We start from the raw sequence: 15535 nt of genomic DNA, 5'->3' as shown, positions 1-15535 counted from the left end.
CTGACGTACCATAATGTCCAAAGTTCCCGATGAGTAAAGGCTCCAACAGACACAATAATTGCACTTAACTCTGTAGATTATTATGTATTTATTTTTAACGTGTGTCACAAAAACAAACGTGAACAAATGACGTCCGTTTAGCTCCGACCTCTTCACAGCCATTAACACGCGGGGACTCTTTACGTCAGCACGCTACGCGCCAAATTTGTACAGCGCGGAAAGCGCAAAACAAAAACAGCCGCGGGTCCTGCCTTTTCTAAAGGAAACAGCGTTAAAAGTGGATTGTTTGGGGCAAACTGCATCTCCACAGGATGTCGGAACACTTTGGATACTCACCCAGCTTCAAGCGGCCTGCGGAAATTTTGCGAATGAGGCGCAAAAGAGCCCGAAGCGAAGCCGGGGCCGGGTCCACAGACAGCCCCGAACAAAGCGGCTCCTCTCCGACGTGCGTACGGACTTTCTCCCCCGAACCGCTCTCCGGCGCCCAGAACCATTTCGGGGTTGGAATAAAACGCAGGAACCCGTTCGCAAAAATAGAAAACACTTACAGTCCTAAGAAGAAACGTCTAACTTTTAACGACGCCAGCTGTAACACCGAAAACTCCGATAGCTCCGGGATCGCAAACAATGAGAGAGATGAAGAATCATCGAAGAGAGAAGGCACGCTAGATCTGGATCTCAGCTTCAGGCTCGATGAGGCACAAGAACAGGAATACCGACAAGCTTCCAGCCAGGTTGGTCTCGGTCCTTTGCACTGCCCGTGTCGTCAGAAAGCTCCTGTTTTTATGTGGTAGAGATGTAAACATGAGGGGAGAAACTATAGGACCCCCTCTTAAACGCCTTACCTTTCTTGTCTGTGTCCTGCTGTAGAAATCTGGATCTCTGTCTGAGAGTGATGTGTTGTTGGAAGAAGAACCGGAGGATATTAAAAACCCACTGCTGAAGGTGGGAATTTATTCTGTGTGTTTTTTAAATGCTGAATGACATATCTGTGAGAATTGTCACTTTTTCCCAGGTTTTCTGTTGTGCAGTGTATAACCGTGTATTCAAAGGATTCCCCTCTGTCCTTCTAGAGCCCCCAAGCCACTGCTCCCACTGCCGTAGCAGCTCCTGTGTGCACCCAGTATCCAGCAGACTGGAGCCTAAAGACTCGTCTCCTCCTGACCTCTCCGGTCTCCCTTTCATGGGCAGAGCAGCTCAAGGCTCAGGAGGAAGCTCAGGGGCTCAGCCAGCACTGCAGGGCACAGTTCAGTCCCCTGCCACACAGTCCACAGGTAGGCTCATTGCATACATGTGGAAGATGGACAGGCGCACAATAGTCACTGTGCATTTATATGTTGCTATGGAGACGCTAGTGACACCAGTTACAGCCCTCCAAATAAATATTTTTTTCAGCACTTGTTGAGCCCTCAAAATTTCACGACTTTTCGATTTTAGACCCACTTCAGATGTTTAAATCTAAAATCTTGTTTTTTATTCAGCCAGATTTTTTTTTTCTGTAACCAAATTAAAAAATGATATCACAGAATAACAGAGATGATCAGTGTGACAGTTTCCATGCAGACCTGGATCAGTTTGATGATTCTGAGTCTCAGTCTAAAACAAAGATACGCTTCTTAATAATTATTATTTATAATAACAATGAAAATTGCAGGTCCCTACTGTCATTAGTAGGGATTTTGTATATATGAGCTTCTTTAGCCAGTAGGCGTGGATGATGTCAGGGCCAGATGCTGCCCAACGCTTCATGCTTGAGACTCTTTCATGGATGTCTGCCGCTGTGATGCTTACTGGATCCCGTTCAGGGAGGCTGCTGTGGTTCGCCCGTAGATCCACTAAACACTGAGCATTGCTGTCATGGGTTGTGTGCTTCTGCTGTATACTCTTCCGATATTGCTCCATCTCCAGCACCTCACATCTCAGATGATTTGATTTTCATGGCTTCGATGTCTCAGGTGTACCTCTTCAAGCTGCTAGCCAAGGCTGTGAGTCTTTGCTTGGCAGTTTCCAAGGCCTCAGGTGTGACCAGCTTGCTGTACTTCTTAGACATCCCTTTCTTCATCACACCTTTCTGCAGCTCCAATACTTCCCTCTATGCTGCCTTGATCTTGGCCTCTAGTTTCCTTCTCCATGGAGGGTACTGCTCCTTGTGGGTGCTCATCTTGTTCCCAAACATCTCACTGATCACTGCTGTTGTGGGGTAGATCAGTTGGTTGGTTTCATTGATGACCACAGTGGTGATTGTCTGTAATGTTGCATTCACATCGCACGGGGGCTGCACGGCCTAAAGTCCTTTCTTTTTCTCAAAAATCGACAGTATGCCTTATGTATGAATTCTGGTTGTGCTTACTGACTGCGAACCGATTTTATGTGATACACAGCGCTCAGCAATCTGTCAAAAAATGTTTTAGTGTGACTTTGCTAAGCTATGGAGCTGCACCGCTTGATGGATTGTCGGAGGATTACAGCTACCGTAGTCAGGAGCCTCGCGGAGTGATACGTACTGTGCTTCAACGTAATATTACCGTATTGTGTGTGTATAAGGACCATAAATGGCTCCTGTTCAGAGACATGGTTACAAAGAGGATTTCAAACTCCAGGCTGTCAGTCACGCAGTAGAAGTTGGGAACAGAGCAGCTGTGAAATCTGTCTTTGTTATTATGCTCAGCGTCTGTTAGTTTACATTTTGACTGCACAGTTGTGAGCTTTTTGTTATGCACAAAAACAACAGTTTTATTTTATTTCTGGAGTATTATTATTGAAGTAGTAATTTTTTCATGTACATCTATGCTGTATGTTAAAAAAGTGTCTGTGTGAGATCTGGGACACAGCTTTCACTTAGAACTCTCTTTTTGTTCTTACTTTATGGCTTTAAAAAAATATCGAGATATATATTTCGTCATCCAGCTAAAGAATATCGAGAAATGAATTTTGGGTCATATCACCCAGCTCTACTTCACATAGTCTTCATAATCAGACCTCTCAGGTCAGCTGCTCTTTCAAATCTCTAGTTGCAATAGCAGTTGCTTCTTCTGCATGTTGGAACACTGAGCTACTAGTTATTTCACCATTAGGTTTTCATACTTGTGCTTATCACACAAAATGCATGTGTGTATTTGTTATTAGTCAATACCAGATGACAATAAAAGGGAAACAATGGATGGGTTGGTCCTGTGCGTCAGCTTAAGAGCACCAGAGTGAACAAATCAGCTCCAGAAGTATAGAACTAAGTACACATGTGTAAAATCTGTAACATATTGTGTCGTTAAATAGTCTCGTCTGTTACTGTTACTGTACTGGAGCAACTGTAACCCACATGATTTCCTTAGGTATTAATAAAGTATGCTGATCCCGACAGCTCTTAGTTTGTCTTGGGTTCTTCAGTAGCTTGTTCCTCAGCCCGACCTGTCTCTGTGCCTGCTATAGGATCCCAGGTCCTGCTCAGAGCTACGTTGTGCCTTCCAGCAAAGCCTGGTCTACTGGCAGCATCCCTCCATACCCTGGCTGTCCCTGTTCCCTAGGATCAACGCTGAAAGGAGCTTCTTTGGCAAGAGCGCCCCCTGGGCTCATGATGCAACGCTACAGCAGAGTCTCATGACAGAATGGTGAGGCTGATAGGGTGACAAGGTTTAACTGCAATGATTTCATTTTTCTCTCTGTCCTGATTTTAAATGAATCAAGATGTGATTGAATCACAGACTTTCAGCTTTAACTCGACGGATTTTAATAAAAATATTGTTTGTTTAGGAATTACAGTCATTTTTATGACTGACAGGTGGTTTCACTGATATGTCCTATTGATAAATGAATCATTAAAAAAAAACCTGAACTTGATTCTAAGATTTGAGATCTTTACACTGGAGGTCTGAAGAGATGTAGGTGAAAGAGGTCATTGTTAGGCTGAGTAACCCCAATATATCTGTCAGAGAGAGAAGGAAGTTACGACCTCCTTAGACTGTCACAGTTAGCTAACACAAACTCAGTCTGTTAGCAGCAACCAGCTAACCATCGGACCCAGTGACATCACGTTCTGTACTAGCACTAAACATGTTTAAACACTTCTTTCCTAAATCCAGCTTCACAGATGGTGTTAAATCTCACACAGCAGGGTTGCACATTAAATGAACCTTTGTGCAGTGAAGTGTTTCATGGCCAAGTAAGAGCAGCCACACAATGAAAGAGCATTTTTAGGTGGAGCTCCGTGGTGATGATCTGCAAAAAGACTTCTGACATTGTTGTATCTCCTGGACCAGGTGATGTGTGCGTGTGCTTGTGTTCAGCTGTGAGTTTGCCTGTGAGTCTATAGAGGAGTGTCTGCTGGCTGCAATAACAAACAGGGAGCAGTCTGAAGTCTGCCCTGTGCCTCGGTGCAAACGTTTGTGTTGCTGAAAATGGACATTATGTAACAGTAGGGCTGCACGATTTTGCATAAAATGAGAATCACGATTTTTTTTGCTTAGAATTGAGATCACGATTCTCTCACGATTTTCTTTTCCAGTATAAATATTTATTGCACTTATTAACTGCACATCAACTTCGTAACAGTTGAGACTGAACATAAAAACAATAAATAAACATAAAAACAACAAATGTCTCACATTTTGTCGTTGCCGCAAAATGTTGTGCTGCTTGAAATTCCGTCTCCACCGTTGCTCGACACTGCGTGTATAGAGCAGGTAGTGCAACAATAGAAAAATAGTTGCGGGATGGCACTGTGTAGCGTTTGTCTAGGGCAGCGGTCCCCAACCCCCGGGCCTCGGACCGGTGCCGGTCCGTGAGTCGTTTGGTACCGGGCCGCGAGAGTTGAGGCTCAGGTGTGAAATGTATGGTTTTCAGGGTTTTTATCGGTTTTCAGCGTTATTTTATTATCGTTTTTTTTCGTTAACTCGGTTTTCCTGGATCTTTTCACGTGTGTTATGAATAAATCTTCTTTTTTACAGTACCGGCACTAGTTTTATTTTGTTGTGTTTATCCGCGACACCTTAAAGGCCGGTCTGTGAAAATATTGTCGGGCATAAACCGGTCCGTGGTGCGAAAAAGGTTGGGGACCGCTGGTCTAGGGTGTTGATCATTTTCCTAAATCCCTCGTTTTGCACAGTGTTGATGGGAGCCATATCTTTAGTCAGGTGATAAGTGATAGCCTCCGTAATTTCTTTGTGCCTGCGGGAGTTCGACGGGTATAGGGAAGCGCTGTATAAGGTTCCCGTTATTGATGTTTGGGTGGTTGATCAGGACGGATTTTCTCCTGTCACTTTCTCGTCATCTCTCACGTGCTCTCCGTTGTTGTTTCCCTGCCAGCTGGCTTCTGTATCACGTGGTATAAGGCTCCGCCCTTGTCATTTGTTGAGCAGGAAGAGTGAGCGCTTGTTTTCATGCAGATTACGTCCCAGATCAAAATGCGGTACAATCGTCGTCGTCTTTTTTTTTTTTTTTTTAAATCGTTGTCATTTGGAAATGAGATCGCACATAAGTATGAATTGAGATCGCGATTTTCTAACGATTAATCGTGCAGCCCTATGTAAATGTTAATAATAATTTGGCGTGCTGCCTTGTTGAGGTTTCTTTTTTGTAATTCGAAATACTCGATGCAGCCAGAGTGCGAATGAATGCTGTGTGTACTGTGAAACAGCTGAACACTGGCTGCTGTGTTCTGTATACTGTACATGTATTCAGTGGCATTATTCCCACACTCCTTCCTTTGTCCATGTTTGTTGTTCAGGTCCGTCAGTCTGTCATCTCTCTACAGTCTATTAAAGGCTAGACTGTGTCCATACTTCTACCTCTGTTCCTATCAGGTAGGTGTTAATATGCAGCCTGAACTGTGCTCAGCAACACCGTCCCTCAGCTCATCTGTTTCATTGTCAGTTCACAGTGTTGTTCCGGGCAGCGGGTCTTGGTGGATCCAGCAGCATCACTGCTTTCATTTCCCCCACAACCAGGGGCCTTAGAGAGGCAATGAAGGCTGAAGGTGAGAGCTGAAGTGTAGCTTTGGTCTCAAAATGATTTTCATTTGATACAATAACAGCTGTAAAAGGCTGATAAGGTATTGTTGTCAGCCTGCCGGGCAGGCAGCGTGGACACCCAACGTTTTCTTTCCACTCGTCTGAAATGTGACATGTAGTGGCAGTAAAATAGTCCACAAACCTGACCGCTGTATGAAAAAGCTTTGCCTGTAGTTTATTCTTTAAGACATGACTCGGCAAATAAAAAAAGTACAAGAAAAATTAGCTGTAGGAGTTAAACAATGTCAGACCTCTAGCCTGAGGTTGGGACTGAACAGAGGAGCAACATGACAGCATCATCATTCGCTGCTCCTCACTGATCAGTTTACCCTCGTAGGTATAGAGTTCAGCCTCCCTCTGCTGGAGGAAGAGAGGAGGTGCAGGGAGGCACAGAAGCCGACCGTTCACCAAGAGGAGGAGCAGAAGGAACAAGAGGTCACGTAAGTGCTGCTCTTTCATTGTGCTCAGTAGGGCTGGGAGCTGTCGGGGTTCTGATTCTGATCACTGTTTTTAAAATATGTGTAAAATATAAGTTTGGACTCACTCAGCAGTGTCCACACAGCTTCATGCCATTCTAGAATAGCTGACTTCTCATACAGCTAATAATAAATAATAATACTACTTTTTTAAAGTGAGAAATCTTTGGGCAGTTCACATCTGGCGGAGCTGCCATTGCTCTCCTGTTCTGTGTAGACATTCTGTCGTTCATTTGCACATACAGCCAAAATCACAGCATGTCTTTAACTCCACCAACTTCACCAGCTACAGGTAATATTACAAACAAGATTTGCACCTAATAATGATTGAAGGGTAAAAGCAACATTTTGTAAGAATGGGGGAAAGATTTTTAAAAAGATGATTGAAGAACACGATGTCTGAGTGGCCATGAGCCGATTTAATAGTCGACGCGTCGTTTGAAGCTTTGTAGGATCCCAAAAGACGCAGGAATAAGTAGTAGGATTTAAGAGTGTAATAACGGACTGAAACAGAAGATGGCAGCACTGCATGTACAAGGATGCCAGCTGCCGTTAAACCCCGAAGAAGAAGAAGAAGACGAAGAAGCAGTCTCCGCTTACTGTGTCCAAATTCAGGGGCCGCATCTTTTGGCCCCTGAATTTGGAGAGCAGATGCTGCTGGTGCAATAAGCTGCATGTTTTACATCCAATGGATGCATGATCTGATTAGTCGACTAATCGGATCATGCATCCATTGGACGTAAAACGTACAGCTTATTGCACCAGCAGCATCTGCTCTTATATAATTATCATTAGCTTACAGCTTTAAGTGTTTAAGGTGCTAACTAAAATTAAAGACAAGATGATAGTTTATTAAATTTTAATGACATTTGTAGTTTGTTTGGTGGAGTTTAATAAACTCAGCCGTCTGCTCCTTGCTGTCTAAAATATAACAGGACACCGGAGTATTTTCTCGAGCATCTCACACTTCTGATAATCAGTTGTCTGCTTGACGTTTATTCAGCTGTGTAAAAACTATAACTTTAATCTCAGCCAAACCGATTTACTCAGGAACAAATAAAATACTAAAAAAAAGTCAAACAATAACATTTTTAAATTATCTGAGTGACTTATATATCATGTTTAACCTGAGTAGCGAAAGACGGCGGTGGGTTTGAAAACGATTTGCCAGGAGTCCGGTGTTCTCACCGGCTCTAGTGAGCCGTCAACCCCGGCTCGCGATCGAGCTGGTGGGTAACAGACGTCTCCGAAAACGTCGGAGCGGTTTTGAAAATATGTGATGTCTTGATAAACTGAGCAGATATTGGAAGTTTACACAGCTACATTCTCACCTGAAAATATGTTAAAAGTTTATTTTGTGACCCAGAAAGAATAATAAGAGTAATATTAAAAGTAGAAGAAGATGAGCTGATATGGAAGAGTGGAACTCGAATCTGCATTCATGAGCAGACCTGGAGGCTCCCAACATGTGGAGGCCTTGGAAGGAAACAACATCTGATTCTATAACTGATTTTATTAAAAGAGCTCAAGAGCCCTGAGTGGAGTCAAACTCAGAATACAGCAGCAAAACCCAAAGCAAGACATTTGATCCCAGACACCAGCCCTGCTGCCAGAGTACAAGTGTACAGGCTGGTAGTGTACAGCAGGGCAAACAAGGCAGTGGAGGATTTAAGGAGACCAAGGGGATCTGCTGCGCAGGACACCTCGAGGCTGAAACTGAGAAGCGGTACGCCCAAGTCAGGACATATGAGAGCTAACAGAGCAACCCTGCAAAGCTTCCAATGGCTATGCTAAATTACCACTTTTCAACTGAAGGCAACAGTTTGAAAGAACTGCATCACAATAATGAAGCATTTTGGTAAGAGAATGTGCAGTTAGAGAAGTCAACACCAGGTAAAGCCATCGCTGGCATGTTTTTCACTTTTATGGAACCACATTTTCTTGGTTCCTGCGTGGACAGAGCTCTGGTTCTCAGCGGAGTCGTCTTCTCACAGAATTATTCACTGAAGCTGGTCCATGGTGGCGTTCTTACCCGGCCGTGGATCAATGTCCATACAGGCACAGTACCACACTATGGGTTCAAATACTGGATGGAGCAGCCAAGTACTGGCAACACTCAGTACTACAGATGTTTCTTCTAACATTCATAGTTTCCTGGCCTTTGCACTCGATGCTTGGACCGCTGACGGCGAGTGCACGAGGGAGTGTCTGGCCCCTCACTATGTCATTGAACCCAACTTTCAATGATATGGTGGGTTATGACTGTTTGTATGTGCATGATGACCAGGTACCCCTATGCCTAACATAAGCATAATTCAAACTATCCACTGAATAATGAAACATTTGGGTTAAAGATCGAATCTAAATGGACAAAATGCACAGAACTTCAGAAGTTGTTTTTTTTTCCTGTTGCATTAAGGGGGCTCTGCTGGGTTAGCTACATTATCCCTCACACACCAAAATAGCTAATGCTAAAATGAAGTTCTTCCAGTGTTGTTTTCTCTCTCATTCTTTCTGTTTGAAAATATCCATCAGTGTGCTTCATAGTTCTGCAACAGCTCATGTTTGGTCATCACGTAACTCAACTGTTAGAACAAAAAACAACCAAATGCAAAATCAAGTACATAGTATGATTACCTTTGTAAATGGTTTGCACAACCCAATCAAGAGGAGTAAAGAAAGGATTTAATTAGATTGCAGCAGAGGCTTCTGTAGTCCAAATACATGGCAGAGAGTAGGATATTCATGCGTCAGATACAGCTGATCTAATACGTTTTAAGAGACTCAGATGCCTGGATTATTCTTGTTAATTAGGTTAAATTAAATGTTAATTAAACGGGGAATGACTGGAATAACTTTATTTTTGGGCAATAAAAAGAAACCTGCACTCTACAGATGTAACACAAGCACTCTACAAAAGATAAGAAAAGTAAAAAGTCAAGTTTTTTTTATGAAAATGACGTAAGGGCCATAAAACTGTTAGCAAGGAGAAGCAGAGAGCACCACATATGAAAGTCTACCTTAACGATAGTAAGTTAAGCCATAAAGGCCTGTAGAAGGAACTAGATATAACCAGTCGTCATGCTTTAAATATACCATAAGGAAAAATGAGGCACTAATAACCTGGAAATTTTAAAAGTGTAATCAGTCGTGGTCTAAAAACAGCAACCAGTCAGACATAAGAGAAACCTTTTGTTGTGGTGTTTTTGTGCCATCGTGTGTAAATGTGGTCTTAATGCGTAGGTGCTCCAAGCTGAGAGATACAGTTGATGGAGAAGAGCATGATGGAGACGACAGAGATGAAGACAGCACTTTGTCTTGGCTGAAGGAGATGGGAGTCCAGGACAAAATCAAGAAGCCAGACCTCCACACCCTACAGCTGTATCCTTGTTAGCACAGTCACGTTAGTCTGTTTTACAGGTACTCTGTGTGTTTTTCTGTGACAGCTCCTTGACCTCTTCTCTAGTCATAAGGAGGGCCACGTCATGTCTCTGGACCATAAGCCTGAGTCTCTGATATGTGTGGAAGGACTTCACACTTTCACTCTCATCAACTTCTTCATCAACTGGAAGGGTGTGGTTGCTTCGTCCGGCTCCCAGGCGGGGTTACCGCCCACACTCTTGGCTCCCAGTGCTTTTAGAGGAGCTACAATGCACACTCTGAAGGTGTTTGGAGCACACATGGAGCTCTGTCTGTAACCATCTCATGTATCATTTATACTTCTGTGTTGAATTTGACACTGTGTGTGATTTATGCTTTTGTAGAGCCGTTGTGTGAACGTGAGAAGTCAAGTTGGCTCTTCCTACCAGAACCTCAGCAGTCTGGAGATCACAGGTACGCAGCTGGACGAGCAGACTTTTGTCTCGTATCATTTCTCAGCTCCCACTGTGTGTGTTAGTGTTCAGTATTGTTGTTCAGTATACTTGTACTTGCCACACTGCAGGACCTGTCCTCCCCTCGTCTCTCCATGCTATCCTAACTTTACTTCGGCCTGCACAGAAAGGAAACTTCTCAGCTGCGCTTTACACACATACTCCTACCGCGGTTATGAACATACACAGCACCAAGCAACAGGTAACACACACACACACACACACACACACACACACACACACACACACACACACGACATGAAGCTGCTGTTTGTTTGATTTAATTGTCATGAATGTCATGTATGTATGAGCTGTAGCCTGAATATGATCAAATCAACTTTAATGTCAACTTTACTTCTTAGCAAACAGCCTGCAGATGATGCCTAAACTATAACCAGGGTCATCTGCATGTAACATGTGTGAAGCTTCTGTCTTCCTCACACAGTCTGGCCAGCCACTTAGTTCACTATAATTTACTAAATGTACCCACTGAGGCGCTCAGGTTTCTGGCACGTGCATTGGTAATTTAAATAATGCAGATGTTGAACGAGCTAAGTTTGCATGGCTGGTTTTGCTGTTTGTCTGTTAACCTGTGTCAACATGCTGTCCACAGCACTTGGTGCCAGCTAACAACCTCAGATTTATTCTAAAATAGGAGTTGGAGAGAAAGTGTGAATTTGTGTAGTGGTATTTATTCTGTGAACACTTTGCAGGTTAGTGAGGCCTCGGTAGAACTGTCCTCTTGTGGTCTCCATCCTGCTTCCATCCAGCAGCTGCAGCAGCCTTCCACCCTGGGAAAGACAGCCCTGACACACATCACCATGAACAACTACAGCTACACATGGAAGAACTAAGAGAGTGCTGAGAGTTTACACAACACAAAGAAGTTTGCATTAATTTGAGTTAACAGCTGCAATCCTGAAACTCGGATCAGATTCCACTGTGACGCTGTGTGCATACTGGAAGAGATTCACAGCTACACGCTGACCAGAAAGTGAAGGGTATTCCACGACTACAGCGGGCAAAATAACCACTGGTGATGTGAAGTAGACGGGATTCAGAAAAAAAGTTTATTAATTTACAGGCGTCAGGTGAAAGCCTGAAGTGCTACCTGTGGGAATGAAGAATATTGTTGATTTACAGGGTAGTGGTAAACGCATTACAGGGTCATCTGGGCAACTGTGGCCTGGAATGTCAACAAGCGACCAACCACCAGCTTCAAAGCAACGTGTGATGAGCGAATCACTTCCGGCATGTACACAGCTTAAGTGTCTGTTTATGTTGAGGTTTCTTTTAAGCAAATTTTATTGCACTGCACCGGATGTGACTATTTATTAAACTCTATATTGCTTAATTACTTTTAATCTTTCTTCTCATACAAGATTTATCAACGACAAATGCTGGAATGTTTTCAGGTACTGGAATGCTGATGAAATAAATTGTTAAAGTTACTGAGCTCGAAAGATTTATTAACAGCCGTATCAAGAAAACATGGTGAGCAAGTTTCTTGCTTTGATGTTTTCAACATATTAGATGGGTGGATGAAGTCATTTATCAACTCCAGTTAAATAAAGTGAGAACATGAGGAAAGTAAGAGCGAGGCCGTCTGCCAGGACTGCTTGAACAAAAACCTTTTGAGCATTGACTGTCACTGACAGTCTCCATTAAACACAGTTCTTTCCTTAAATATATGCAGGGGTTCACATAAGTGGTCGACAGGTGCACATGTGCTGTCAAACTAAAAGACGCGCACCAGATAAGAAGTTGCAATGCGCGTTTGCGTACATAAGATTTTCTGGAGGAGGACAGACATTTGTTTAGAACTTTTAAAAATGTTGAAGAAGCAAGCTCCTTTAAATGGTAAATGAACTGATTCTTATATAGCGCTTTTCTACTCTCTCGGCGTACTCAAAGCGCTCTATACAACATGCCACTTTCACCCAATCACACCCATTCACACAAGCACTTCATCTATACTGAGTGCTATCTAACTACATTCACACTTCGATGGACGCATCGGAGAGCAACTTGAGGTTAGTATCTTGCCCAAGGATACTTGACATGCAGGCCGTTTCTCAATTCTCAAGTACGCGAGTACGTACTCGCGTTCTCGGTGAGTACGTACTCGCGATATGTACAATTGGAACACCTGCGTACGTGATGATGTCACAGGTCCGGAGTTTTTACTGCCGTCCCCTCTTAATTTAACTGTGAGTAACATGTTAAGTATGGAATCAGAACGATGCCACCGAAAAAAAATGGATTGAAACTGAAAAATAAAAATTGTAAGCGATTTTTTCGGTTTCAATATTTTTTTCGGTTTCGTTTCAAGGTGGCATCGTTCTGATTCCATATGCAGTGAGCAGTCACTCAGCTGTGTACATGAACTGAATGTGTAAGAGGCAGCTACCTCGGCTCATGCCAAGTGCTAATTGACGCTCAGCCAGGACCGTGTGACTGATTTGTGTTGCTATGACAATTGCATCACCAGATTCACCCAACAGTCTTTATTTACTGGCATTACTCCGGTGCTCTTCCTCTTCCTGTATGTTAGGTGTTAGTGACACGGAGGTGAAACAATCCACGAGCTTGTTCCTTTTTCTAATCTTTGAGGATTTTCTGGAGACTTTTTTCCTGTTGTTCTGGTGCATGAGTAGATTTGAGAGCTTGGAGAGAAGGTTCTTGAAGATGTTCTGCGTCTTATCCAAGGCGGTTCCCATAAAGTTATTCTGTTTATCTGGACGTGGCGTCTTCAGTGGGAGAAACGTTTCGTCACTCATCCAGGTGACTTCTTCAGTCTCAGCTGACTGCAGGTTTCCCCAACATTCAGGATGGGCAGCTGGCGTAAACTCTTGGCCAGACGAAACATGCAGGTCATTGTGCAGAGAGCAAACATCCTCTTTAAAACACATTTCATCATCACAACCAAAAGTCTCTGGCTACAGCTGGATACTTCCACGGTTTTCAGTGGACTGGTTATTTTTTGGTTGGATGCTGGACGGTGAGCACTGAGACAGGCATATATGTCAGCCCAAATTTGAGTAACTATGATACAACCAGTCTGACGCTGTGCTCCAGTCTGACCAGTGACGGCTGTATATGCTTACCTGAGCAGATGCCTCTCCCCGTCGGACTGCTCCTCAAATGGAGCAGCGTTGTGACACACCACCAGAGAAACATCAAAGTCATTGTGGTGGGGCGGACCGTCCAGATCCTTGTAAGAGCCCGAACTACAGGGAGTGCAGAATTATTAGGCAAATGAGTATTTTGTCCACATCATCCTCTTCATGCATGTTGTCTTACTCCAAGCTGTATAGGCTCGAAAGCCTACTACCAATTAAGCATATTAGGTGATGTGCATCTCTGTAATGAGAAGGGGTGTGGTCTAATGACATCATCACCCTATATCAGGTGTGCATAATTATTAGGCAACTTCCTTTCCTTTGGCAAAATGGGTCAAAAGAAGGACTTGACAGGCTCAGAAAAGTCAAAAATAGTGAGATATCTTGCAGAGGGATGCAGCAGTCTTAAAATTGCAAAGCTTCTGAAGCCTGATCATCGAACAATCAAGCGTTTCATTCAAAATAGTCAACAGGGTCGCAAGAAGCGTGTGGAAAACCAAGGCGCAAAATAACTGCCCATGAACTGAGAAAAGTCAAGCGTGCAGCTGCCAAGATGCCACTTGCCACCAGTTTGGCCATATTTCAGAGCTGCAACATCACTGGAGTGCCCAAAAGCACAAGGTGTGCAATACTCAGAGACATGGCCAAGGTAAGAAAGGCTGAAAAGACGACCACCACTGAACAAGACACACAAGCTGAAACGTCAAGACTGGGCCAAGAAATATCTCAAGACTGATTTTTCTAAGGTTTTATGGACTGATGAAATGAGAGTGAGTCTTGATGGGCCAGATGGATGGGCCCGTGGCTGGATTGGTAAAGGGCAGAGAGCTCCAGTCCGACTCAGACGCCAGCAAGGTGGAGGTGGAGTACTGGTTTGGGCTGGTATCATCAAAGATGAGCTTGTGGGGCCTTTTCGGGTTGAGGATGGAGTCAAGCTCAACTCCCAGTCCTACTGCCAGTTTCTGGAAGACACCTTCTTCAAGCAGTGGTACAGGAAGAAGTCTGCATCCTTCAAGAAAAACATGATTTTCATGCAGGACGATGCTCCATCACACGCGCGTCCAAGTACTCCACAGCGTGGCTGGCAAGAAAGGGTATAAAAGAAGAAAAACTAATGACATGGCCTCCTTGTTCACCTGATCTGAACCCCATTGAGAACCTGTGGTCCATCATCAAATGTGAGATTTACAAGGAGGGAAAACAGTACACCTCTCTGAACAGTGTCTGGGAGGCTGTGGTTGCTGCTGCACGCAATGTTGATGGTGAACAGATCAAAACACTGACAGGATCCATGGATGGCAGGCTTTTGAGTGTCCTTGCAAAGAAAGGTGGCTATATTGGTCGCTGATTTGTTTTTGTTTTGTTTTTGAATGTCAGAAATGTATATTTGTGAATGTGGAGATGTTATATTGGTTTCACTGGTAAAAATAAATCATTGAAATGGGTATATATTTGTTTTTGTTAAGTTGCCTAATAATTATGCACAGTAATAGTCACCTGCACACACAGATATCCCCTAAAATAGCTAAAACTAAAAACAAACTAAAACTACTTCCAAAACATTCAGCTTTGATATTAATGAGTTTTTGGGTTCATTGAGAACATGGTTGTTGTTCAATAATAAAATTATTCCTCAAAAATACAACTTGCCTAATAATTCTGCACTCCCTGTACATGAATACCAAGGTCAGGCTTCAGGGCGACGCCTCAGCGTTTTTATTGCTCCTAATAAAACAGGACATGGAGAACATGGCTGACTGCGTCATCTTTGTTTTAATTTTTTTTAAATTATAAAAGAAAAGAAAGAATAAAGATGTAATTTAATTTTATTTATACAGCATCAAATCACAACAGGTGCTTTAACTGTAAGGTAGACCCTACAGTAATACATACAGAGAAAAACCCAACAATCATTAAAGAGCTGTGGCTCCTGGTCAAGTGAGGGTCAGAAACTCTTGGCAGGCGTTAATGATCAGCCAATACACGGTGAGGAGGACAGGAGCTCTGAAAGGAATTGCAACACACCTGCTTACATGACATACACCTGGAGTTATTTTTATCTT

The 15535-nt window shown here is 43.3% G+C and overlaps 1 protein-coding gene across 1 annotated transcript; it reads left to right on the top strand.

Annotated features, from left to right (window-relative positions):
- The first annotated feature begins 10 nt into the window (after positions 1 to 10).
- Positions 11 to 11805, top strand: LOC116326993 (DNA replication fork stabilization factor DONSON). Its single transcript, XM_031748447.2, has 12 exons — positions 11 to 734; positions 871 to 945; positions 1074 to 1274; positions 3427 to 3605; positions 5720 to 5795; positions 5866 to 5968; positions 6340 to 6442; positions 9722 to 9859; positions 9945 to 10143; positions 10243 to 10312; positions 10422 to 10552; positions 11064 to 11805. Exons 1-12 carry the CDS (start codon positions 312 to 314, stop codon positions 11202 to 11204), a joined length of 1839 nt encoding a protein of 612 aa, XP_031604307.1. The 5' UTR covers positions 11 to 311; the 3' UTR covers positions 11205 to 11805.
- Positions 11806 to 15535: the final 3730 nt, after the last annotated feature.

Source organism: Oreochromis aureus, linkage group 23 (assembly GCF_013358895.1).
Source record: "Oreochromis aureus strain Israel breed Guangdong linkage group 23, ZZ_aureus, whole genome shotgun sequence".
Classification (NCBI taxonomy): Eukaryota; Metazoa; Chordata; class Actinopteri; order Cichliformes; family Cichlidae; genus Oreochromis; species Oreochromis aureus.
Note: the sequence above shows the minus strand (reverse complement) of the source record. Positions and strands in the feature narration are given on the sequence as shown.